The following is a 26,157-nucleotide window of genomic DNA, read 5'->3' as shown; positions in this document are numbered from 1 at the left end:
CACGCTTCCATCTATCAAATAATATCAGATGTCATCCCATGCGTCACACTACACTACAAGTAGATCAGGCCTGTTGTGAATGTCAAAATTCTATTTATTTTTACAGGTATTCAGGAAAAGACATCAAAACAACATACTGTGGGGATGATCTAGAGTTTTGGAATTTCTTAGCACAATGAAGTCTGAGACTCTTATATTATTAAAACAATCCTTAATTGTTAAAGCCAGGCAGCGTTTAAGAGAACAGACACATTCTTGACATTAAGGGTATAGACTGGAGTAATGTTTTGAAGTTCAATTATCTATAAGCTGTTTCTCAAGTATACACACCTGAATATATATGCACACAAATTTCGTAGTAGCATTGGTCAAAATAATGTCTTAATACATACCACAAAATCTGTTAAAATTTTACTCAGTTGGAAATACCATTTATTCCCTGAACTCTCATGTTGCTTTTTGTTCCATAATATTAATGATAATCATTTTTATTGTATTCTATTTTTGAGACGGAGTCTTACTCTTGTCACCCAGGCTGGAGTGCAGTGGTGTAATCTCGACTCACTGCAAACTCCACCTCCCAGGTTCAAGCAATTCTCCTGCCTCAGCCTCCCAAGTAGCTGGGATTACAGGTGTCTGGCACCGGGCCCGGCTAATTTTTTTTTTTGTATTTTTAGTACAGAAAGAGTTTCACCATGTAGGCCAGGCTGGTCTCGAACTCCTGACCTCAAGTGATCCACCCACCTTGGCCTCCCGTTATGCTGGGATTACAGGCATGAGCCACCGTGCCTGGCCATAACCCATTTTTCAATGAGGTTATAATGAAAATAATAGAGAATGCAATACACGATATATCTGTAAGGAGAGCTATTTAGAGATAAGACATTTGGCTAACGTGCCTTCAGCAGATCTTGTGAAAGTCTTTGTCACCAAAAGACTCTATTACGAAATTGCTACGGAATGTCCTTTAGAAAGAAATCAAGTGATCCCAGAAGAAAAACCTAAGATGTCACAAAAAATTTCCAGTAAAGAAAGCAGCACACTTGACGATAAATATTAAAAACAATGACAACAATAATGCCAAATTTTGATGTAATGTATCAAAATGTGGCAAAACAACTAACCACAAGTAAATGGATAGAGAGGAAATGATTAAAACATTTTTAAATTCTATATAATATTCAAAAGGATGATAAATATATTAAATTACTTTAAACCTTATAATATTATGTATGGACATTAAACTTCTATGGTAAAGACTATATAAAAATGTAAGAGGAAGAGAAAATTGGGATTTAAGAGAAACAGTAAATTGGGATTTTACTTGAGAGAAAAAGTGTGTAAAGTAAAATTCCAAACACTTTTAAAAGAAATAAGAACGTAAGCAAAAAATGAAACAAAAGAACTACGCAACAGCCGAGGGGAATAATTCATATAAATCACTTAGGGCCAATAGGTGTTGGAATTCCACCAGAATGGAGAGAATAAGTGGAACTCATGGTATGGAATACTTCCAAGAACAAAGAGGACCATTTTGCAGTAATAAAGGGTCATTCAATTGAAAAAAAAAAAAAAAAAAAAAAAGAAGAAGGCTGGGTGCAGTGGCTAACACCTGTAATCCCAGCACTTTGGGAAGCCAAGGCAGGTGGATCACCTGAGGTCAGGAGTTCGAGACCAGCCTGGCCAACATGGTGAAACCCAGTCTCTACTAAAAATACAAAAATCAGCCAGGCGTGGTGGTGCATGTCTGTAATCCCAGCTACTTGGGAGGCTGAGGCAGGAGAAGTCCTGGAACCTGGGAGGCAGAGGCTGCAGTGAGCCAAGATCCTGTCACTGCACTCCAGCCTGGGTGACAGAGTGACACTCTGTCTCAAAAAAAAAAAAAAAAAAAAAAAAAACTTCAGTGTTTATCCACGTAATTACAACAAACAAACACTGACAGAATCACAAGGAGAAATAAGCAAATCTGCAAGGTTAGTTGGAAGTATTACCGCCCTTCTTTCAGTTACTGATAAAACACAAAGTAAATGTATGGAAGACATGAACCCATGATCAAGCATACTGGTCTAGTTAACATTTACATAACACTACACCAAACAAGAACAGAATATACATTGTTTTCAAGGACATGTGAAATAGTCACTAGCTGGACCATATAAAAGGCCATAAAACAGGTTTCAATAAATTTAGAAGAATTAAAATCATGCAGAGTATGCTCTCTAAGCACAACAGAATTAAAATAGAAATCAGTATCAAATTAGGTATCTGAAAAATCACCCAAATATTTGACAACATATTTGTAAGTAACCATTGAGTCAAAGAAGAAATAACAACAGTAGTTAGAATATAGTTTGAACTCTATGAAAGTGAAAACTCAGCATATCAAAATTTATGGGCTCCAGGTAAAGCAGTTCAGGTAACATATAGCTATAAGTGCTTACATTTAACAAAACAAGATCCAAAATCAATTAACTAAGTTTCGATCATAAGAAGCTAGAAAAATAAAAGCAAATTTATCACAAAGTAAGTAGAAGGAGGAAAATAATAAAGAGGAAATATCCATTAAAGACAAAATAAACAATTGTGAAAAACAGCAGTTCAATCAAAAGCTGTTTAGTGGTAAATATCAATAAAACTGATAAAACATCATCTGTACTGATGAATAAATACATAAAAATAAGACAAAGATTACCAACATGAAAAATGAAAGACAAGATATCACTACATGTTGTATACACTTTAAAAAGATAATAAAATATTATTATGAGCAAGTTTATAACAATAAACTTGACAACTTTGGTAAAATACATCAATTCCTTCAAAAACAAATTACCAAATCCAACTAGAGGATAAAAAAGGTGAATAGCCCTACAACTATTACATGGATAGAAACCATAATTAACAGTCTTGTCACAAAGAAGACTCTGGGGCAAAATTTGGCTGATGAATTCTACAACACATGTAAACAGAAAGAATAGTAACCCAACATGTACTCTTCCATAAAATAGAGGAAAAGGGAGCACTCTCACATGTATTTTATGATGTCAATATTACTCTAATACCAAAAGCAGAAAAATACACGACAAGACAATAGACCAATATGTCTCATGAACATAGGCACAAAATTTTGTACTAAATTAGCCAATAAAGTTCTGCACATAATACAGTACGTCATGATCATGTTCATGTCAGAGTGCAAGGAATTCATTTGAATATCAAGTAACATAAATAACCATAAACAAACTAAAGGGAAAAACACAAGATTTTTTAATAGATTCAGAAAAAGACATAAACAAAAAATATTTGTCTTCTGAAATATCTGGTACACATCAGAGCAAGAGGTAGAACATACACTGATTGATCACAGGCCCTGTGTCCTTTCAACTACTCATGTCTTAAGACTTTGCTGTTGCAGATTAATACTTCTTTCCATGGCCACCAAAAAGATGCTGAATGAATCTGGAAAATATCTGTTGATACAGTGGTATAGAAGGGGTTTTGACAACATATTCATTCAACCAAATCCACTTCTACCATGGATTTCAGTTCATCATTATCATCACAAGAGCATGTGATAAATTACAGTGGAGAATTTATTTTCAATAATTCTTTTGGAAATGCAAAATGAATTCCCTTCTTCATTAATTGAATACATATTGTTTAAGCTTTGGTATGGTTCTAGTTCAAGACAGAGAGGTATCTTCCGTATAGTATAAAATCTAATACTGGCCCTCTGGAAATGTCAAGTTTAGAGTACAAAAACTGTATATATTTGAAAAGCTAAAAGCTACTTTCTAATAAAGTAGGGACAGAAAAATGTCAATTAATCCAATTATGCTTTAAAATCTGTGTGTCAGCTTACTTTAATCACAGAATTCTTGATTGACAAAAATGGTGAAAATTGTGAATGAAAGAGATTGGGATTTTATTGCTGGCAATTATCAATGGTATTTCATAGAAGTGGGCAAAGCTTTTTGCATAGAGTATTTTAAACTCCACTGAAGGGAAATTATATTTCATTATTTATAAAGTTTAGGTTTATTAATTTGCTTATAGAATACTGGCAATGCAAACAAAATACTCAGAAATAATAATGTATTAATTGCTGAAATCACCTCATTTTATACCTGATATTTTCCTTTACCATATATGTTCATTGTAACAAATTCGTTCTTAAATCATTAATGGTTATGGGATTTGTATCAAAAATAAAAAAAATAATTAAGACAGAGACTTATAATTTTCAGTTGTTAGTCACGCTTATAAGAATTTTATGTATCTTATTCAATCTTCACAACAATCTTATGAAGTAATTCTGTTTAATAACCTCATTTTACAGATGAAAAAACTAACGAGCAGAGAATAAAGCATCTTCCTCAATGTTACACAGTTGAGTAGGGAGCAGACCTGAGATCTGAATCTAGGTAATTTGGTTCCAGAATCCATTCTTAGTAACTTTGCATATTACCAGTTGCTTAAGGGCATGAAATGTATTTTAGTAAGAAAATGTTAGTTTCTTTAGTAAGAAAATGTTATATTATTTTTTATTTAATACATAAAAATCACCCATGCATTATTCCTTTCCTTTTTTAAAAATACAACAAAATAACAACCCATCTTTTCATTTTTGAAGTGATCTTACTATTTCTCTTCACTTTATAAAAGTTAACCAACAAATTATCTAGCAATGGAATTAAGGTGCTTGAACATCAGTTTTGAGCTCAACAGTTATGCATAGCTTTATTTATGCCTATTTATATATAATATTAAATTTAAATACAAGAATTAATATTTAAATGTTATATATAAATATATTTAAATATATATTAACACATACACAGAGGAATAATAAATATATTCCTCTGGAGTATCTGCTAAAGTATCTATTTGTCTGTTTAACATTGAGTTATAGATATCTGTTATATATACTTGATGCAAGTATCATTGTATATATTACTGATATATTATTTAAAGAAATCTATTTAAATTATATATACACACACACACAAAAACACACACACACACACACATACACAAATCACCAAAACGCACAAGCAAAAAACTATCAGGAAAAAGCAAATTGAAGTCTACAAGAAAAACACCAAAACACTGAGGAAAGAGATTGAAGAGGATACAAACGACTGGAAAAACATCCCATGGTCACTGAGCAGAATTAATATTGTTAAAATAACCATACTATATAAGAAATCTACAGACTCAATACAATTTCTAAAAATATCAATGACATTCTTCACAGACATAAAAAAAAATACTGATATGGCATTACAAAAGACCCCAAATAGTGAAAGCAATCCTCAACCAAAAGAACAAAGCTGCAGGCATCACACTACCAAACTTCAAAATACATTACAAAGCTGTAGTAACCAAAAAACATGGTATTGGCATAAAAACAGAAACATAGACCAATGGAACAGAATACAGAACCCCAAAATGAATCCACAATTCTACAGTCAATTGATTTTTGACAAAGGCACCAAGAACAGACATTAGGGAAAGGACAGTGTCTTCAATAAATGGTGCTAGGGAAACCTAGATATCCACATGCAGAAGAAGGAAACTAGGCCCCCACTTCTCAGCCTATACAAAATTAAAATTGATCAAAGACCTAATTTAAGACACAAAACTATAAGCCTACTAGAAGAAAACATAAGGGAAATGCTTCAGGAGTTTTGGCTGGGAAATCAATTCATGAATAGGACCAAAAAAGCACAGGCAAAAAACAAACAAAACAAACAAAAATAAAACAAAGTAAATACATGGGATTATATAAAAATAAAAAGTTTTTGCATAGCAAAGAAAACAATCAACAGAGTAAAAAGACAGCCTGTTGAATTGAAAATATTGCAAACTATCCATCCAACGGAGGACTAATATCCAGAATATATGAGGAAAACATACATCTCAACAGCAAAATAACAATAATAATACTCCAATTTAAAAATAGGGAAATGATCTGAACAAACATTTCTCAAAACGCACAGAAATGGCCAACAATTGTATGAAAAAAATGATCAACATCACTAATCACCAGGGAAATGCAAATCAAAATAACAATGAAGTATCATATCATCCCTTGTTAGGATGGCTATTATACAATAAGACAAAAAATAAATACTGGTGAGAATGCAGAGAAAAGAGAACTCTTATACACTCTTCTTGAGAATGAAAACTAGTGCAGCCACTATAAAGAACAGTATGGAGGTTCCTCAGAAAACTTCAAATAGAACTGCCATACAATCCCCCCACAGGCAGTTATCCGAAGGGGGAAAAATAATTAGTTCATCAAAGAGATACACACACTCTTATGTCTACTGCAGCACTATTCACAATAGCCAAGATAAGAAATGAGCCTAGGTGTCCAATAACAAGTGAATGGATAAAGTAAATGTGGTAAAAATATGCAATGCAATCTTATTCAGCCATAAAAAGGCATGAAATCCCGTCGTGAGCAGCAACATGGATGGAACTGGAGACATTATGTTAAGTGAAATAAGCCAGGAATAGAAAGTTAAACAACACATGTTCTCACTCATATGTAGAAGCTAAAATAAAGTTGATTGCCTAGAAGTAAACAGTAGAACAGAGGATACTAGAGGCTTGGAAGGGTAGAAGGAAGAGAAAGATAGGGAGAGATTTGCTAAAGGTATAAAATTACAGCTAGAGAAAAGGAGTAAGATCTAGTGTATTATAGCACACTAGGATGACTATAGCTAACAATAATATATTACAGTTTCAAATAGCTAGAAGGAGGATACTGAATGTTTCCAATACAAATAAATAATACACATTTGAAATCGATATGCAAATTACCCTGATCTGATCACTATACATTGCATGTATTACAGTATCACTATGTACCCCATAAATAAGTACAGTTATGATGTGGCAATTTAAAAATTTTTTAAATGCAAATTGAAAGTACAATGCAAGACTTTATGCCCACTAGAACTGCTAAACTTAAAGACACTGACAAACCAAATACTGGTGAAGATGTGGGGCAACTACAAGTTTCATACACTGAAATTTGCCAGTGAGATTATAAAGTGATATACATATTTGAAAATTGTTTAGTTATTTCTTATGAAGTAAGACATGCTTCTGGACCCAGCAACCAAAGTTCCAGGTACTCACAAGGAGATGTGTACATACATTTTCACAGCAGCCTAATGCACAAGATCTAACGGTTTGAACCAACCCATATGTTCATCACCAGAATGCATAAGCACATTATGAAATAGTCATACAATAAAATGCTATTCATTAATTTAAAATAAACAAGTAAACAATAGAACAATATGTATATGTTGCAAAAATATTAGGTTGAGATAAAGGAGTCAGACACCCTAGAAAAGGGGTCTCCAAACCCTGGGCCACAGACTGGTACCAGTCCATAGCCTGTTAGGAACTGTTCACATAGCAGGTGAGCAGCAGGCAAATGAGCTAAGCTTCATCTGTATTTACAGCTGCTCTCCACCGCTCACATTACCACCTGAGCTCTGCCTCCTGTCAAATCAGCAGCAGTGCTAGATTCTCATAGGAGCGCAAACCCTATTATTTGCTGGGCATGCGAGGGATCTAGGTTGTGCGCTCCTTATGAGAACCTAATGCCTGATGATCTGTCACTGTCTCCCATCACCCCCGGATGGGACCATCTAGTTGCAGGAAAACAAACTCAGGGCTCCCACTGATTCTACATTATGGTAAGTTGTATATTTATTTCATTACATATTACAGTGTAGTAATAATAATAGAAATAAAGTACACAATAAATGTAATATACTTGAATCATCCCTAAACCACCCCTTTCTCCTACTCCCCAGCAGGTAGAAAAATTGTCTTCCATGAAACTGGTCCCTGGTGCCAAAAAGGTTGTGGATCGCTGCTCTAAAATTCACATAATTGAGAGGAAGCTCATGACAAACAAATCTAATATATGGTAATAGACATCAAAATACTAGTTGCCTCTGAGTGCTGGGGTGGAGGGCAGTATTACCAGGAAGGAGAACAGGAAAGTTTCTGGGTTGATGTAGATGTTCCCTATTTTGGTGTAGTTGAATTTATGCTGGTCTGTATTTGTCAGAATTCATCGTATTGTACACCAAAATGAAAGGATAAGATGAGACGATCCAAGTAAGTCTCATCAGAGATCCGAAGGAGAGAAAAGATTAAATGAGAGAAAGCAATATTCAAAAAACATAGTAGCTTGTTTTGTTTTTTTTAGAGTCTATAAAACATGTCAATTCTCAGATTGAGAAATCTTAATGAATCTCAAACAGGATGAATAAGAAACCATTCTAATACACATGATAATATCGAGTGGAATACCAGAGACAAAGAGAAAATCACAAAAGCTTAAAAGGAAAAAAAAGACTTTGCTTAAAAGGTGTAACAATTAGATTCAGAGCTGATTTCTTGATCTCAAAATTAGAAACCAAGAGACAGTGATAAAATGTCTGTTGAAAATATCTAACAGAAAATAACTTCCAACCTAAACCTGTAGTATGTCCAATTCAACTATTTTCAAACACTCTGCTGAAGTAAAAGTATTTAAGTTAATTACAGGTAACCACAAAAAAAATCATCATTAAAGGCATTTCTTAGAGTTAGCATATTTAAAGAATGAAGAAAATAATCTGAGAAGGCAGAATAGAGATGTAAGTAGAGACAAATGAGTAGGAAAACTGGATCTAAAAATTTTAAGCATTTTCCTCTTCATTTTATTTCATTTTAAATTAAATATATTTCATAGAGAAAACATGTATGTGTTTTCATTTTCATGGTTTGACACAAAATTTTATATAAACAATTTTAAAATTTTAAATGACATTCTTTTTAGAAATGTTATTTTTGTAATCTATTCATGTATCTGTGAAAGCAGATGATGTGGTGGCAGGTTGGGAAGACCAGTATCAGTTGAAATAATAGCACTCAGATATGCTAATCCCCAATATCTTTCCACAGAAATGAAATAAATGGCTTATGTGGACAGAATCCTCAATTGAATTAAGGACATTTTCTTGGAACAATGATAGAGTTAAAAATTAAAGTATTTTAAACTGCACATCTCACCCCTATTACATAAGTAGAGTACAGCCAATTGGCATTTCAAGTGAAGCTGAAGTTTTCTAACAAATTCAGTTCATTGGGATATGAAATATATTCAGTTTCACACAATAATATTTTTCTTCCAAGAGAAATGTAATGTGTTGTTTCACTTACACTCAACTATTCAAAATAGATTATCATATGACCATTTTTTGTTTTCATTTAACTAGAACATATTTTAGCAGCTCACACGGTAAAAAATAGTTTAGTTTTAGCTTGATAACCAAGATAATGCCAATAATTCTGTAATTTCAAACTTGCCTTATATTTCAGTAAAGATTAAGTTTATCAGAAACACAAACACATATATTACTTAGGACATCAAAAAGGTAGTCTTTTGGTTTTTAGAGCTCCTAAGAAAGAACCAAATTGTGAGTGCTAAGGAACATATTTGTGACACAGAAGCATATTTTGGGGAATTATGCAATGATTTAATTCCTACCAATCACTTACAAGAAATGAGGTATTCATTTTAAGTTAGCATATAAAGTAATAAATTTAAATCATGTCAGTTGTTATTAAATGATTATAGTGCAAGGTGCTACCTTTGCAAGATCCACAGAGCATCACCCTCAGTTAATTTCATCCTTGACACTGATCATTATGATCCTTACATTTTTATCCTAAAACAGTGATTTCCAGTTCTTTCTTGTCCTCTAATGCAAAAACTGGTTTTCCCTTCCTCCTCCCATGCTGATATTTTTTAACTTTTTGGCCCCTTCACAATCCTTTCCATCATGCCCTAGGATTCTGTGTTTGTAAACAAATTCCTTCATATTCTCAGGGCCTTCACAAAACACTACTCTATCTCTTTTTTACTGCAATGCACTATTTTCCATCCTGGTTGCATATTAGAATCACCTGATGATCAGTCCTCAACCACAGAAATACTGACTTATGGGACACTGGAAGTGGGATGTCTTGGGAGTTAGAATTTTTAAAGAAATTCCTGATGATTCTTTGAAAGCCAGGGTACTATATTCTGGCTCTTCTCACAGGACAAACCCTCCCTCTGTAACTCCTAGTCTCATCAAGACTCATTCATCCTTTAAGACCCACGTCTCCCACTTATGAAAACACTCATTCATCCTTTAAGACCCATGTCTCCCACTTATGAAACCTCCAGTTGCTTCTTATTTACTGTCTTCTCTCAATCTCCTGGTCAACCTCTGGCATTCTCTAAGAATTTGGGCCATTTCTTATAGTCTCATTTCACTACAAGTTTTGTCATTATACAAGCGATTTCAAGGTTGAGGAGGAAGACACACACAGCGCAAAATTGCTCTCATAAAATTCACCACTGCCTTGCACATTGCTAAATCCAATGGCCAGTTTCAGATCTCATTTTGCTTAACCCAGCAGCAACATCTGACGTAGTCACTCCTGGGTAATACTCATTTTCTTTTGGCTTCCAGAACACCGTTCACCTGATGGTCTTCCTTTCACTCTGGTCTCTCTATGTCTGTTTCCTTTGTTGCCTTTTCTTTTTTTATTTTATTTATTTTTTATTTTTTTATTTTATTATTATTATTATTATTATTATTATACTTTAGGTTTTATGGTACATGTGTGCAATGTGCAGGTAAGTTACATATGTATACATGTGCCATGCTGGTGCGCTGCACCCACCAACTCGTCATCTAGCATTAGGTATATCTCCCAATGCTATCCCTCCCCCCTCCCCCCACCCCACAACAGTCCCCAGAGTGTGATGTTCCCCTTCCTGTGTCCATGTGTTCTCATTGTTCAATTCCCACCTGTGAGTGAGAATATGCGGTGTTTGGTTTTTTGTTCTTGCGATAGTTTACTGAGAATGATGATTTCCAATTTCATCCATGTCCCTACAAAGGACGTGAACTCATCATTTTTTATGGCTGCATAGTATTCCATGGTGTATATGTGCCACATTTTCTTAATCCAGTCTATCATTGTTGGACATTTGGGTTGGTTCCAAGTCTTTGCTATTGTGAATAATGCCGCAATAAACATACGTGTGCATGTGTCTTTATAGCAGCATGATTTATAGTCCTTTGGGTATATACCCAGTAATGGGATGGCTGGGTCGAATGGAATTTCTAGTTCTAGATCCCTGAGGAATCGTTAGCCATATGTAGAAAGCTGAAACTGTTGCCTTTTCTTTATCTCTTGAACTCATAACGTTGAATGTCCCAGGGCTTAGCTCCTGGTTCTTTATTTTTCTCCAGAACTTCTCTTATCCTTTATTATTCATTCTTCAAGGAATAAATGTCTGTTCATTCTTTGATGATTTTATATGCATATGACTTTAATTCTGACAACTCCTAGATTAATGTCTGCCTCTCAGGCCTCCCTCAAAGCTTAGATTTGTATTGAAATGCTGAGTTGACATCTGTACGTGCCTAGATGATGGACATTTAAACTGAGCATGTCCAAACTGAATGCTTGAACTCTCCCCCATGAAATCTGCTCCTCCCACAGTCTTTCTCATTTCCTCTGATGGCAAATTCATCCTTCAAGGGCCTCAAATCAAAAATCTCTCTTAATTCCTCTTTTTACCTCTCACCTCACATCTAGTCTTTCATTTAACCACCTCTTGCTATCTTCCTTGCCACCATACTGGTCTATGGCATTATCATTTCTTGCTTGCATAACTTCAACGTCCTCCTAAGTAGTCCTGCTGCTCTAACCTGGTTATTCTGAAATCTCTCTACATTAAAGCCAAAAAGATTCTTTCTAAATATAAGTCAGATCACATCACTTGCAGGGTTTTATCCATTTTGCTCAAAATTAAAACCAAAGCCCTTGTAGTAACCTACAAAACCTGCCTCCCCATCTCCTCTCTGACCTCCTATCCCACTACCTTCTTCCAGCTTTAGTTTCTCAGCTACATTGGCCTCTTCTTTAAATTTGTCAGGCATGCCCTGTCTTGGTACCTTCACCTGGGATGCTTCCTATGTGTGGGATACTCTCTTGTCTCATGTCTGCTTAGCTAATTTCCATATCTCCTTCAAGTCTGCTCAAATACCCTCCCATGAAATTACTTTTTGTCTTTGCTTATCTGTATTGTTTACATGACCTGATTAGATTTGGAGGGAGTGAGGGTATGTTACCATTAGAGGAACGTTACTAGTAATACATGGCACAAAATAATACTTTCAATATTATCTACAGTTACCAGGAAAGAAGTATCCATTAAAGGCAAAGTATTAGAATACCAAATGGTGGTTTCCATAGCAGAGTGAGTGGTATAAGAAATTCAAGTATTATAGGAGTGAATTGGATACACTGAAGTTGATAACCAGAGAGTTTATAAAAAGAAATAATTGGCTCTTAAATTCTTGACTCACGGGCTGGTCAGAAATTCAGAGTATTGCTATGATAGCCCTAAAAGAATTTCTTCTTGCTTGTAGGCACAAAGCTGACGTAGGCAAAAATCAGACACAGGATTTAACTCACCAGATTGCAGAATTAGAATAAAGATTAAAACCAAGCCTGGAAAGGTCCTATAAGTAAAATTTGGGGCACTTTCTTGGGAAAAAAATTTGAATCTTTAGAATCAGAATGGCACATCTAGAAAATTTATACAACCACAAGTGATTCAAACAATAAAACCCAACTTTTGATAAGAAATACTGAGGTTAGTCAGGGTTTAAATGCAGACTATCTAAATCACCATAAATGTTTTAAGCAGAATGTAATTTTATGGAGAGAATTTTACATAGATAAAGTGTTGAAATGGTTAGAGGAGTGAGCTCTATTGAGGTCTTCCAGAAATGGCTCCCAGAATTGGCTCTCCATGAAACCGATTACCAATACAGAAGTCACAGAACATCTTTCTTGATGACTTCTGGGAAAGTAGAGATCTTCTGAGTTTAACTAGGGATAAGCCAACATTCAGTTAAATATCCTAGTTACATAGCACATCATAATGAAAAATAGTAAGTTCCTTTATTACGATGTAGGCTTAGCTGCTATGCCAAACCACAAGATAGCAGTGAAAAGGTGAGAAATTACTCTCTTTTTCACAGAACAATATGAGCTAAGAAATCGTAGGCTGATATGGCAGCTCTTTAGTGTCTGGGGGATGGGAACCAGACCCCTTCTACCGTGTTCTTTGCTGAAGAGGCAATTCTTCAAACTCGTGAACTGAGATCAAAACTTGAGCTCCTGCCCTCACATTCACATGCTGGGCAGTGAGAAGGAGAGAAGGGAAATGGAGGGAATGCCTCTTTTCTTTAATTGCACAACCTATAGATTGTGTATAGTATGTGTTCACATTCCATTGGCAAAATGTATTCACATGTTCCACACTGGTGATAACAGAGACTGGGAAATAGAGTCCTTACTCTGTTTGGCTATGTATCTATATAAGTATTGGGAGTTTTATTACTACAAGAAACAGAAGAGAATGGCTGTTGAGGAGCAAATAGCAGACTACCACACCTCCAGTCTTGGGTGATTTGATAAAACAATGACACCTTGTTTAGGCAACAGTGCTTACTTTTATATAGTTAATTTGTGTAATAATAAGACCATAGTAAAGCTATATGAAAGAATGAATTTCAAAAAAAAAAACTTCACTGGTTACCTTAACCAGAGATTTTAAAATAATACTATGCTACTATGAACTAATATTGCAGTACAATAATATGCAATATAATTGATAACACGTAACATTATTACTATTTTCTACTAAATCATTCTATAATTTTCATACATAATGATGTCATGCATTTTTAAATTGATGCACTGGGTAAATAATGTGGGAGAAGCTGCTTTGTCAATATTTATAAGGCTGTTTACTATGTGTTGTTACATTCAAAAACAATTTTAAATATATTAAAAATATTAGCTAGTATTTCCAGGAGTGTTTTCTATGCAGGCCATACAGAATTTTATACAATTTCTGTACTATAATATCTGAAATTGGAAGAAGGAGGATAGGTAAAATATAGATCACCAGCAATAGAGGAATTTGGGAATGAGAGTGAGGAGGGATGGATAGACAATCTAGCTGCCATAATGAAGAAATTTTAGTCCTTAGGACAAATATACAAGAAAGCAGGTTTCCAGGAAAATATCTTGTATTTAAAGGAGAGAGAGGCTGTGGAGCTATTTAGGCTATTTATTATTAGATCCACGAACAGAAGATAAGTATTTTTAAATAGACCTAGGAAGCAGAAAATAAACAGAGCTTTCAGACATTAAAAGGCCCAGTTCATCCCTGGCCATTCAGAGATCTGAAGTCTCACAAGTCCAAGTGCTGACCGAATATATACACCATCATGCCTCATGGAGAATTTAAATAAAGTATATCTCCTACTTATATACTTTTAGTAATGTATTCCTGAAAGTCAGTTGTCCTGCTTATATAAATGAAATGCTAGATCCTAGAGGCAATTTCTCATTATAATTATAATAATTATTTTAATTTTTCTCTTTTAAAATTTCCCATTATGTAAATGGGGATAATTATAAGGTATTCCATATCTACCATCATTCTAAGTTCTTAAAATGCAGATGAAATCCAGTGAAACTAATAAAGGTGTAATGTTTATCATGGCATTTGCAAGGGCCATAAATTCTTTTAAACCAGTGATGTCTATCCGTGTGATGAGCTGGTTTGTTGGGTCTTCACTGCTCTCTTCTTTAGACTAACGTTACATGTTTATATGAATAAACTTGGTAGTGAATCCCTCAGTTACATTTTCCAAGAGTTCTTTAATTATTTTTTTTCATCTACTTCATCAAAGCCAGCTCTCCTGGGTCAAAATCCTGTATTCTTTTTATGTTCTCCTACATTGTGATGTCTTTTTTCTCACTTGCTTTGCTTTCCTCTCCACAATTTTCTCCAACACTTTCTCAACTTCTAGGGCCATTTATAGCTCAAGTTAGACAAAAACATTACTACACAGGAAAGACTATAGTGAAATTTATTTGGAAGAATTGCACAATGGAGTATTGGCCCACAGTGCATCTAATGCTGTGCTGTTTCTCCCAGTTCCAGCAACACCCATGATGAACAGCCTCCATTGCTACTCCACAAAATCTTCAAAACGCATTTGTCTACCAGTTTGGAATGGAACTTGTATTTGGAATAGAACTTGTGATTTTTCTTGCACAACATACTGTATGAACAGTAGTCTAGTGTGTTTGGGGTGATGTCAATATGTATTTCCAATACAGATATTAGTCAAAAACCAAAAGCAAAAAGAGGCATTCTGTGAAATTTGGATATTAAAAACCAAGAAGTGTTTTATTGGGAAAACATTAATTTGGAAAATATTCAGTGGAATATGCCAATATTTTTAAAAATGAACTTTTCTCTACCACACACACTCATATCCAGCCAACTCATCAACTTCTCTGAATCTCAGTTCTGTTTTGTAAGGTTTTCCAGGTTCAAAACTAGAATATCTTCTTTGTCTCCTTCGTCCATCAGTAGCCGTCATGTCAATTCTATCTCTGGATCTTTATTGTGACTGTTCTTTCTTCTCCATTTCTTATTATGAATAATCAGTTAAACCACCACATTTAGCAATTAGAAATTTTAGAGACTTTTTGAAAGCAATTTTTTTTTTCTGAAGAGAAAATGAAGGCAAAGGAGATCTGAACCCTTGCTTTCAGTAGCGAATAGAAAATGAGGAAGAAAGAACATCAAGTACAAAATATGCTTTTAAGAAATGTCAACATGTGTACTGTTTAATTTCATAGTCTCCTTAGCGGGAATAAAGAGAGGCAAAAAAAGTAACACATAACAACGACTATATTCCACACATTGTTCAACAAGTGCTATATGTTACTATCTGATTTATTTTTCAAATCACTCAGAAGTAGATTCCAACAGTCCCAATGGTACAGAACATAAAGATAGGAATTAGAGAGGTTTAAGTAGATTAGCTGACGTCACACAGTTAGTAAGCAGTATCAACATCCAAGTTGATATCTTTAAACCTCAGAATGTAACACATGTACTTTGCACTAAACGGCATATGTAGGTTTCACGAAATTATTTAGCCATACACAACCAGCCAGATATTCCTAATTCAGGACTCTGAGTGAGTTGCTACGCCAGCATTCTCATCACTAGGCACTAGTTTTAAAGCACTGCTAGATATTGCAGAGAAATGAGTGACCTGAAAGATGAGCTATTCAGTCCTCATTGTTTCACATACATTTTTTAAAGAAATTGATTACCATGTTATATCCCAAAACAGATGTATTGAACAACCCCTGTTTGGAAGTAGCTGTGGTGATTAAACTCATACACACACACACACACACACACAAACACACACACACACACACACACTTGACTCCTGCCCTGATTGTATATATATAGGTTTTATTAAATATCTGTCAATAAGTAGAGAATATGACCGTGACTGAATTTGCATATGGACATTTAGAAGAGGAAAGTTGGTTGTCTTTTTCTTATTAAAATTCATAAAACAATTATTTTTATCCTTCATCATTTAGCAATTAACAAAATTGCCATCCAAATAAGCTCTTAAATGTGACTCCTAGGGACTTAATAATAATTTAATATTACTTTTGCTAATAAAGCCCTGGGTCTATTTTGATTAATCAGAATTACTGATTCCAGATTCTGCTCAATTGCATCTTCCTAAACATATACATTTTTCCCCTCTTGTCTTTTCTATTTTAAGCTATCCTTGATGGAGTTATTAGCCTACACACATGAATATAGATGAAAGGTCTGTGTGAACTAGAGTCATTTCCAAAAGTTTAATGGATGTTGTTACTGTTGCTAGAACATAATGCCATTTATTCCAGTTTACTCTGTGCAAATTCCAAGTTAAGTGTTTTTGCAGTAATGAGAAATTAAGAATCATTAAACATTCTAACACATATACACACTACTCATGAGACATCAAAAATAAGAGGTTTTCAATAAATAATAAGATTTGATAGTTGTAATATAAAATAAGGATATGCTTGTGATATCTGCAAGAAATATAATTTTGCCAAAACAAATAAAAGAAACATGTTCTTAACAAAATGCAAATAAACAAGGCTTACTGTCAAATGTTTACACCACCTAAAGAATACAGGTAAAGATATAAAAAATACAGGATAATGTAAAATGAGATTTTTTTTTGAAAAATACCTACCATATGCCGGACATTAAGTAAATTACATGGGCAGTTACCTCTTTTAATTCTTAAGAGTCTTAGAACCTAAGAAACATATGGAAATTATCTCTGCTTTACAGATAAGGAAACTGTGTTTCAGATAAATTGGGTAAAAATAGCTAATAAGAAGAGAGTCTGATATTAATATCTAATCCACTAGAACATGGTGCCTGTGCTTTCACATTTGACCTTGAGGTGCATTATTTTTTTGTTTTTTATTTATTTTTTTTCAGACAGAGTCTCACCTTGTCGCCCAGGCTGGAGTGCAGGGGTAAGATCTGAGCTCACTGCAACCTCCGCCTCCCAGGTTCAAGCAATTCTCCCTGCCTCAGCATCCCAGGTAGCTGGAATTAAAGGCACCCACCACCATGCCTGGCTAATTTTTGTATTTTTAGTAGAGATGGAGTTTTGCCATGTTGGTCAGGCTGGTCTTGAACTCCTGACCTCCGGTGATCTGCCCACCTCAGCCTCCCAAAGTGCTGGGATTACAGGTGTGAGCCACCGTGCCTGGCAAGGTACATTTTTATACTTCTATTAAATAGGAAAATAGTTGAAATTATGGGAAGTTTACAAATATCACGTCAACTAATGGAGCTCTTTCGTCAGAGACAGGCCCAAAAGTGCCCTAGAGTGCTGATTTTATCTCCTTTGCTGTCCACTGGGGTAACCAATAGCCATGAGTACCTAATGGGTAATGGAAATGTGACTAATTCATACTGAGATGTGCTGTGAGTGTACAATACACACTGGATTTAAAAACTTAGTATGTAAACAAGAATGCAGAATATCTCATTAATACTTTATACTGATTTTGTGTTAAGCTGGTAAAATTTGGGTAGATCGAATTAAAATATATTATTAAAATTAATATCATTTTTAAAAATTTGACTATTAGAAAATGTAAAAGTAAATATATGGCTTACACATTGTGACTCTATTGGAAATTCATGGTATTCCTTAACTCGCTTACACCAACTTCCATAAATATCAAAAGAAACATGCTGGCTTTTTATTTGCTCAAGATACCACTATCCCCATTTCTGGCTTTATCCTCCCCTCCATATAGATATAGATAGATGTTAGATACAGTTACAGATTTACATAGATATAGATATACCTCACCAAGAAAGATGTTCTGTAACTTCATATAGATATAAACGATAGATATAGATATACATACAGACATAAATATATCTCACCAAGAAAGATGTCCTGTAACTATTGTAGTGGTAGTTGGTCTTGCGGAGAGCCAATTCTGGGAGCCATTTCTAGAAGACCTCATTAGAGCTCATTCATCCAACCATTTCAACAGTTTACACATATAAAATTGTCTCCACTGAATTACACTCTGCTTAAAATATTTAGAGTGACTTATATTGTCTGCATTCCAACCCTAACCCCAGCATATATATAAAATATATATTTTATATATATATTACATATAACCTCAGCATATATATATATTCAGCATACATATATATATGCTGAGCTAATATGTAATATATAATATATATATAATATATATGCTTCCCTAAAAATATCAGAGACTCCTGCAGAGTTCAGAACTCTCAAAGAAGTTAAGGTGTTTCAGAATCATTTCGCAGCTTGAGTCTCTAAACCAAGTTTAGCATTTCACTTTTACCAAGAAATGAGTATATACTTTTAGTTTCTGAAGGCACAATTAAAGGTACATCAAGTAGCTTATAGGAAAGTGAATTCCACATGCATTTATTTGTCATCTGCTTCACTTGAATGCAAGCGTTACAGCTGAGATAGCTATACAAATATTGCAGTATCTCGCCTCAATTTTCAGAATGCTCCTAATCATAGAAATAAAGGCATTCAGTTATTTTTCTTGGAGTCTTTCTACTGCAGACATTCCCACACGTTATCATACCTTATATGAATGAATATTCTTTTTTATTTTAATGTAATAAATTATATTAATGTTTAATATAATTAACCTTTTATATTAACTTTTCATATTCTTATATTAAATTCTTGTTTATTCTTTGTTTTCTAAGACCATTTAATATCTTTTCAATGTAGGTTCATTTTGAGAAAAAATTAAACAGACACTCAAGGTGGTCCACAATTTGGCTGTATTTCCTTTGTAATATCTCAGATAGCTACATAAGGTGCCCACCTCAGCCAAATCATCACCACAGCCCACCCTGCAGTGTGCACGACACCATCCCTGTTTTTCTTATGCCATTTAGCCTGCCTACAGCACTCTCACAACCATATCCTTTATCTGGTCCTCCAGGGCTCAAATTCCACCGCCCCTGCCCTACAAACCGAACGGATCTTTCCCTCCTATGAGCTCTAAGTGTGGTTCCAAATTCTTGAGCATCCTATAAATACATTTCAAATTAGATATCCTCAGCTGAATGTTTTATTTTTCGCTACAACCTCATAAAAGCTTTTCTGCTTACTTTTCTCCAAATTTCTTTTTTACTTTTAATATTTATGGATACACAATAGCTGTACATACTTATAGGGGGCATGTGATATTTTGATACAAGCATGCAATGTGTAATGATCAAATCAGGGTAATTGGGATAACCATCACCTCAAACATTTATCATTTTTTTAAATGTTGGGAACATTCCAAATCCATTCCTCTAGTTATTTGGAAATATACAGTAAATTATTGTTAATTATATTCATCCTATTTGCAACACGGATGGAACTGGAAGATATTATGTTAAGTGAAATAAGCCAGGCACAGAGACAAATATCACGTGTTCTCACTCACATGCGAGAACTAAAAAAAATGATCCCACAAAGGTAGAGAGTAGAATGGTAGTTACCAGAGGCTGGAAAGGGTAGCGGCGATGGGGAGATAAAGAGAGGTTGGTTAATGGGTACAAAAATACAGTTAGATTGAAGGAATACAATCTAGTGTTCAGTACTGCATAATGTTTAAATATTTCTCCTGGCATTTAGTTACATCCTACTCAATAATAAAGTTATTCAGGGCATTTTTTTCCTACCCACTTGCCATCTTGTATTATTTTTAAGAGCAATTTAAAAAAAAATTACATTCATTAAAAATTTTAATACACCCCTTCAAATATTATGATATTCAAAGAGCTCTGGTGTGATTCAGCTGTGCCCTTAATTTGTAATTAGTGTATAATCAATACTATTTTGTACATACTTTAAAATTTTCCTGTTGGAGGTTTCCTAAAAGATGACCTCATTCAAGATTTTACTAGTTTAAGGTCTTAAAATCCCCAACAAGATTGGTTTGTTCCTTTTGTATTCCACTCGAGAGTTGTTTATTAAATTTTAAAGTGGTTTAACTTTTTTTTTTTTTAATGTTGCTTCCTTGAGTCGGGCATGTGGCTCATGCCTGTAATCCCAGGACTTTGGGAGGCTGAGGCAGGTGGATTGCTTTGAACTCAAGAGTTTGAGACCAGCCTGGCCAACATAACGAAAACCCGTCTCTACCAAAAAACAAAAAACAAACAAACAAACAAAAAAACCACCAGAAAACTCTTGCTCCCCCACCAACTGGATGCTACCAGATTATTTTTTATTATGATCAAATAATTATTCTTCAAAGGACCAGACTTATATAAGACCTATATCTGCCATCAAACATCCCACACAGAACGAAAGGCAAAGTTTTTCTTGGAGAAGTAGAGTATCTTGGGCAGGTCAATTACCTTTGCATTAAATCCACCTATGTATATTTCCCTTTCATTACAGTCTTAAAATGTTTATTTGCTTTCCTCTATATTATTCCATATAGTGTTAGAAACCTGTCAGGCAAATAGCTTGTTTAACTAATTTTCAAGTGGGAAACATTTACCTAGAAACTTCCTTGTAACCAAATGAAAATACTCGCTTTGAAATAAGTGGGGAAGGCAGAAATGGCAACACTGCCCATTCCATCTACTATGTTACAAGCCAGAGCAAACAAATTAGTTTGCTCTTAATAAACCATTTTTATATTCATCAATTATAATAAATATAATTTAAATATCAATGAAACTGCACTTATGTTTTCTACACTAGACTCATGGTTTAAAAAATTAATATCTGCTGGGCATGGTGGCTCATGCCTATAATCTCAGTACTTCGGGAGGCCAAGGCAGGTGGATCTCTTGAGCCCCGGAGTCTGAGACCAACCTAGGCAATATAGTGAGACCCCATCTCTGCAAAAAAAACACAAAAATTTGCCAGGTGTGGCGGAGCATGCCTGTAAACCCAGCTATTCAGGAGGCTGAGGCGGAAGGATCAATTGAGCCCAGGAGGAAGAGGTTGCAGTGAGCTGAGATTGTACCACTGCACTCCAGTGTGGGTGACTGAGCTACATCCTGTCTCAAAAAAAGAAAAAAAGAAAAAAAAAAGTAGTGTCTATCATATCATTGGCTAATAAAATTTACTCCTTTGTCTCGTTGATAATATTTATTGCATTTATTTTCATCTCAGACCTGTAATATTATATGGGTTAATGGTGCTTGCTAATTCTACTACTTACAACATTGTATCTGCAGGAATTACATTGAACATCTGCCAATTCAACATTTGAGTAAAATTCTTTCAACAAATTATCAAAAGTTATTTTAGGTTAAAAGGACATATGAACACACTTAATCATCTGCTCTGTTTCAATATCAAATTGGCATGCTCACAGGTCCATGAAGAAGGTGGCAAATATCGCAACCACAAAAATGTCTAATTAAAATTGAATAAATCTGTCCTCAATTTACTTACATTTTATTGGAAGTGAATAGATATGTTTGCTTAGGATTAAATTCTGAAGCAGACTGCAAACAAAGGAGTCTTATTTTATTGATCTAACAGGAAGGTGACTAAACAGAGAAGTCAGGAACTGATAAACAGACCAAAGCTTGGAGAAAATGTGGAAGACATTTTTATGAATAAAGGCTTGAGAAATATTTTTTTAAGTTTAAAAAGATCTTATATTTTCTTTATGAAAGTGATAAATTACTAGATGTTTATGCTATTTCTTTTGCATTTTCTTTCTTCCTTTTCACCTTTCACCATGCAAAAATACCACACACACAGAGACTAGAATGTACCTGTTGGAAGAGGCACTGCCAGTTCTTCTTGCACGGATTCATGGAGTGATAGACAATTTTCTGTAAGCACAATGTCATCAAGTGCAATGTCGCCACGCTGACCTTTCCCAACTCTACCTTCAAATTTGAGTTGGAAGTCTTCATCACCAAACAGTGACAGTTCTTCCCTCCGCCAGAAATTGCCTTGTTCTACAGTGAGGTTAAGTAGAATCTTCGTTTGGTTTGTGACTGACACCTGCATTAAGGTGAGTGCCCCAATGCCATTTCCATACATGTGATAATGAAAAATAATCTGTAATCAAGAATAGGAATATTACATATGATATGATTAGTATAATTAATATGACATTATTTTCAATTCTATCACATTGCCCTCTTCTTTATTAACAGATTTCTGGAGGAAAATTACACCTGTTTATTCTCTTGCTCTGTCTGCACTTTAACACTGAGTGAAGTTAGACCAGCCTTGAATCATATGTTGCAATGTATGGGAGACAGCAGAGGAAGAATCAAATAGAAACTTAGTAGGAATAAAATGGCTGAGTTTACTTTCTTTCTGTGACTTCTAAAAGCAAGATTCCTTCATAAACTCTTAGAGCCTATTGTCAAAGGAACAAAAGATCATTAAATTGCTATGCATTATACAAAAAGACTTTTCATGATTAAGAAATAACAGGAACAAAAGAAGATTATTTTTAATCTCATGAAACTTAAATTATTTTCTTTTCTTCTTTTGCTTATTCCACTGCCATTCTTGTACTTGAAACACTTTTTCAGTTCTGTAAGATTCTCTGGGCTCCATTTAAATACAGCAAAACCCCAGAACAGTAATTATCCAAATTTTACTTGAAATGCTACAAATGGGCCTTCGCAGAGCAGCTCAGGGAGCTTTTCTCTGAGTAAAAATTAATAAAAAGTATTTTCAGGGATTAATATTTAAATGTTGCATAGATGAAATTTACTAGATTTTGAGTGATTGTTACACAGTGGAAAAAGTCCGGAAAAATTCTGTGAAAAGAACAGGACAGGTTAGGAGCAGTAGGAATTCAAAGCCTTTAAAGCTTTTGTCTTCTCATCTGTGTGAATGAGGGAAAGCAGTGACGAAACTGTTCTGCACATAGGAAAAAAACATGTTTGAAACACTAGCAGTCACATATATCATACTCTACAAGAAGAAAAATGAACACCATTAAGTCATATATGCAGCGCATTAATTCAAAAAGGATCAACCAAGAATGGATGAGCCATGCAGTGACTCTACCCATCTCCCAACTGATGAAATCTTTAATTATTATTCTATGACCCCAAAATACTTGTTCTATGGACTAACTTTCCCAGCATGAGCTCTATGATCATTATGGATTGTCCTGGTACCGGTGAAACTTGGGTACCATGACTTACTTGAGTGAGAAACAAAGTGGCCAGGGGCCAACCTCTCGTACAGCATCCCAGGGCCACCTGTGTGGCACACTTCTGCAAGGACCCCTTGCAGCTACAAAGAGGGGCTTCTCCTTTTGTTTGTCTTATTTGTGCCACAAATATGAGGCATATGTTTTATGTCTCAGTAAATACGTTTGTATCTTCTTCAGGGCATTTGCTGAATGATGCCATCAGGTTAACATGCAAACAGATGCACCAACACCCCTATTTCCAGGGGGAACATCTGGTGACGACAAAGCCTAACACAGGGTAGTGAGAGTGAATAAAAATCTTCTAAGCATTGGCAGGCACGGTGGCTCACACCTGTAATCCCTTCACTTTGGGAGGCCAAGGCAGGCGGATCACCTGAGGTCAGGAGTTCGAGACCAGCCTTGCCAATTTGGTGAAACCCTGTCTCTATTAAAATACAACAACAACAAAAAACAGCTAGGCGTGGTGGTGTGCGCCTGCAGTCCCAGCTACTCAGGAAGCTGAGGCAGGAGAATTGCTTGAACCTGGGAGGCAGAGTTTGCAGTGAGCAGAGATCACACTTCTGCACTCCAGCCCGGGCAACAAAGTGAGACTCCATCTCAAAAAAAAAAAAAAAAGAAAAAAGAAAAAATCATTAAGGTCTCATCTCTTGTCTCATCACCCTCTACATGCATCCTTCCTATACACCAACCCCTACAAAGAAAAAAAAATACATTATCTCTGCTTGAAAGGTATTCCACAAGCTGAAGGGGCAGAGGTGATTCTCATAAAAATCTGGGAGGTCAATCTGCTTACCCGATGAATATATTTTTAATATGGGAGACCCAATATTTCCTAGCACAATCTTTCCTTACTTGCTTTTATTCAATCTATATCATAAATATTCATAAAATGAACCATTCATCATTAATTTTTTGACATTTCTTCCAGGCATACTTCATTATTCTCACACAGATGTTTAAAACATTGGGGACTCTAGTTCTGGGACCAGGGGAATATAGCAATGGATGAAATCTTAGTTACTACAGTATGAAAAAATAATCCACTGGACATTTTCAGAAGTGTCTAAATAGAAAAGCTTAGAGGTCAATCTGGAATTTTCATATTTTGTATTTAATATTTAATTAGGTTTCTAAGACTAAAACTAATTTGTGATTTTCAGAATATCTATAGATGTATAAAGCTAAATTTATAGATATATACCCAACATACAGAAAATCTGGTGTGCTTGGGTTTTATTCCTGAGAAAGTACTAAGTAATCTGGAAGATAGCAAAAACAGATAAAAACTATACTTGATAAAAACTCAATTTTTGCCAAAATAGATTTGTATGATTTACTTTCATTCTAGACTGCTGACCAAGTTCTATCACTAAAACTCTCATCTGATCATGTCACTTTCCTTACAGAAAAATCTTCACTGTGTATGTGATAGACAAAATTGCTCTATGAGAGTTAAACTATAAAATCAACTCACGATGAGAGAGAAAAACTCTTAAGACAAAGTAAAAGTTTAACATGTATTAATACTATGGCAGTGGTAAGGTGTTGAAGGCTGTTTGTTATGTCTCTCTCCCATGGTTAGGGCTCCGTCAGTTGTGGACACAGGCACAGGGAAGTGTAAACTGTGTTGGGAGGAGTGGCTCACGCCTATAATCCCAACACTTTGGGAGGTCAAGGTGGGCAGATCACCTGAGATCAGGAGTTTGAGACCAGCCTGGGCAACATGGTGAAACCCCATCTCTACTAAAAATACAAAAATTAGCTGGAATGGTGGCGCACGCCTGTAATCCCAGCTCCTCAGGCAGCTGAGGCAGGAGAACCACTTGAATCTGGGAGTTGGATGTTACAGTGAGCTGAAAATATGCCACTGCACTCCATATTGGCAGTGCCACTGCACTCTGTCTGGGCGACAGAGTGAGACTGTTGAAGGGTAGGGGAAGGGAAGGGAAGAAAGTTTCTGGATGTAATTCGTTTGCTTTTTGGAGTTCAAACATTGGGCAACACTCTAATCAGAATACATGTGTTCAGAAATTACAGACTGCATTTCTTATTGTAAATATATTTATTTCTGTATACATCTCTTGTAAGCAATAGATCTCTGAGTGCTTGTGATCTCTGAACACTTAATTTGTACTATACGTAAAGCTAAATTTACTTCCTAGCCTAGCTAACTCTTTTATGGAATATAAACAAACAAGCAAACAATAAACAAAGGAAAGTGGAAAACCCTGTAAATACGTAGTTATCGCATGAGGCTGCTGCTTTTCCCAAAGAGCCACACAACCTTATTTATACTTTTAATTCTCCACAGATGTTTTCATGAATTTTTCACAGGCTAATGACCAAGTCATGTTTTCTTCCTGCTGATAGAAATTATTCTACTTGTTTTAGGAATAAGTTCAGGGTCCTTTTTGTTTCATTTTTCAT

The 26,157-nt window shown here is 35.0% G+C and overlaps 1 protein-coding gene across 1 annotated transcript in view; it reads right to left on the bottom strand.

Annotated features, from left to right (window-relative positions):
* Window positions 1-26,157, bottom strand: part of MALRD1 (MAM and LDL receptor class A domain containing 1) — a 679,682-nt gene that overhangs the window by 341,533 nt on the left and 311,992 nt on the right. Inside the window, exon 26 of the mRNA XM_054503207.1 lies at window positions 22,319-22,610. Within this exon, the coding sequence (XP_054359182.1) occupies window positions 22,319-22,610 (292 nt within the window). The remainder of the gene's footprint in view (window positions 1-22,318; window positions 22,611-26,157) is intronic.

This window comes from Pongo pygmaeus, chromosome 8 (assembly GCF_028885625.2).
Source record: "Pongo pygmaeus isolate AG05252 chromosome 8, NHGRI_mPonPyg2-v2.0_pri, whole genome shotgun sequence".
Taxonomy (NCBI): Eukaryota; Metazoa; Chordata; class Mammalia; order Primates; family Hominidae; genus Pongo; species Pongo pygmaeus.
Note: the sequence above shows the minus strand (reverse complement) of the source record. Positions and strands in the feature narration are given on the sequence as shown.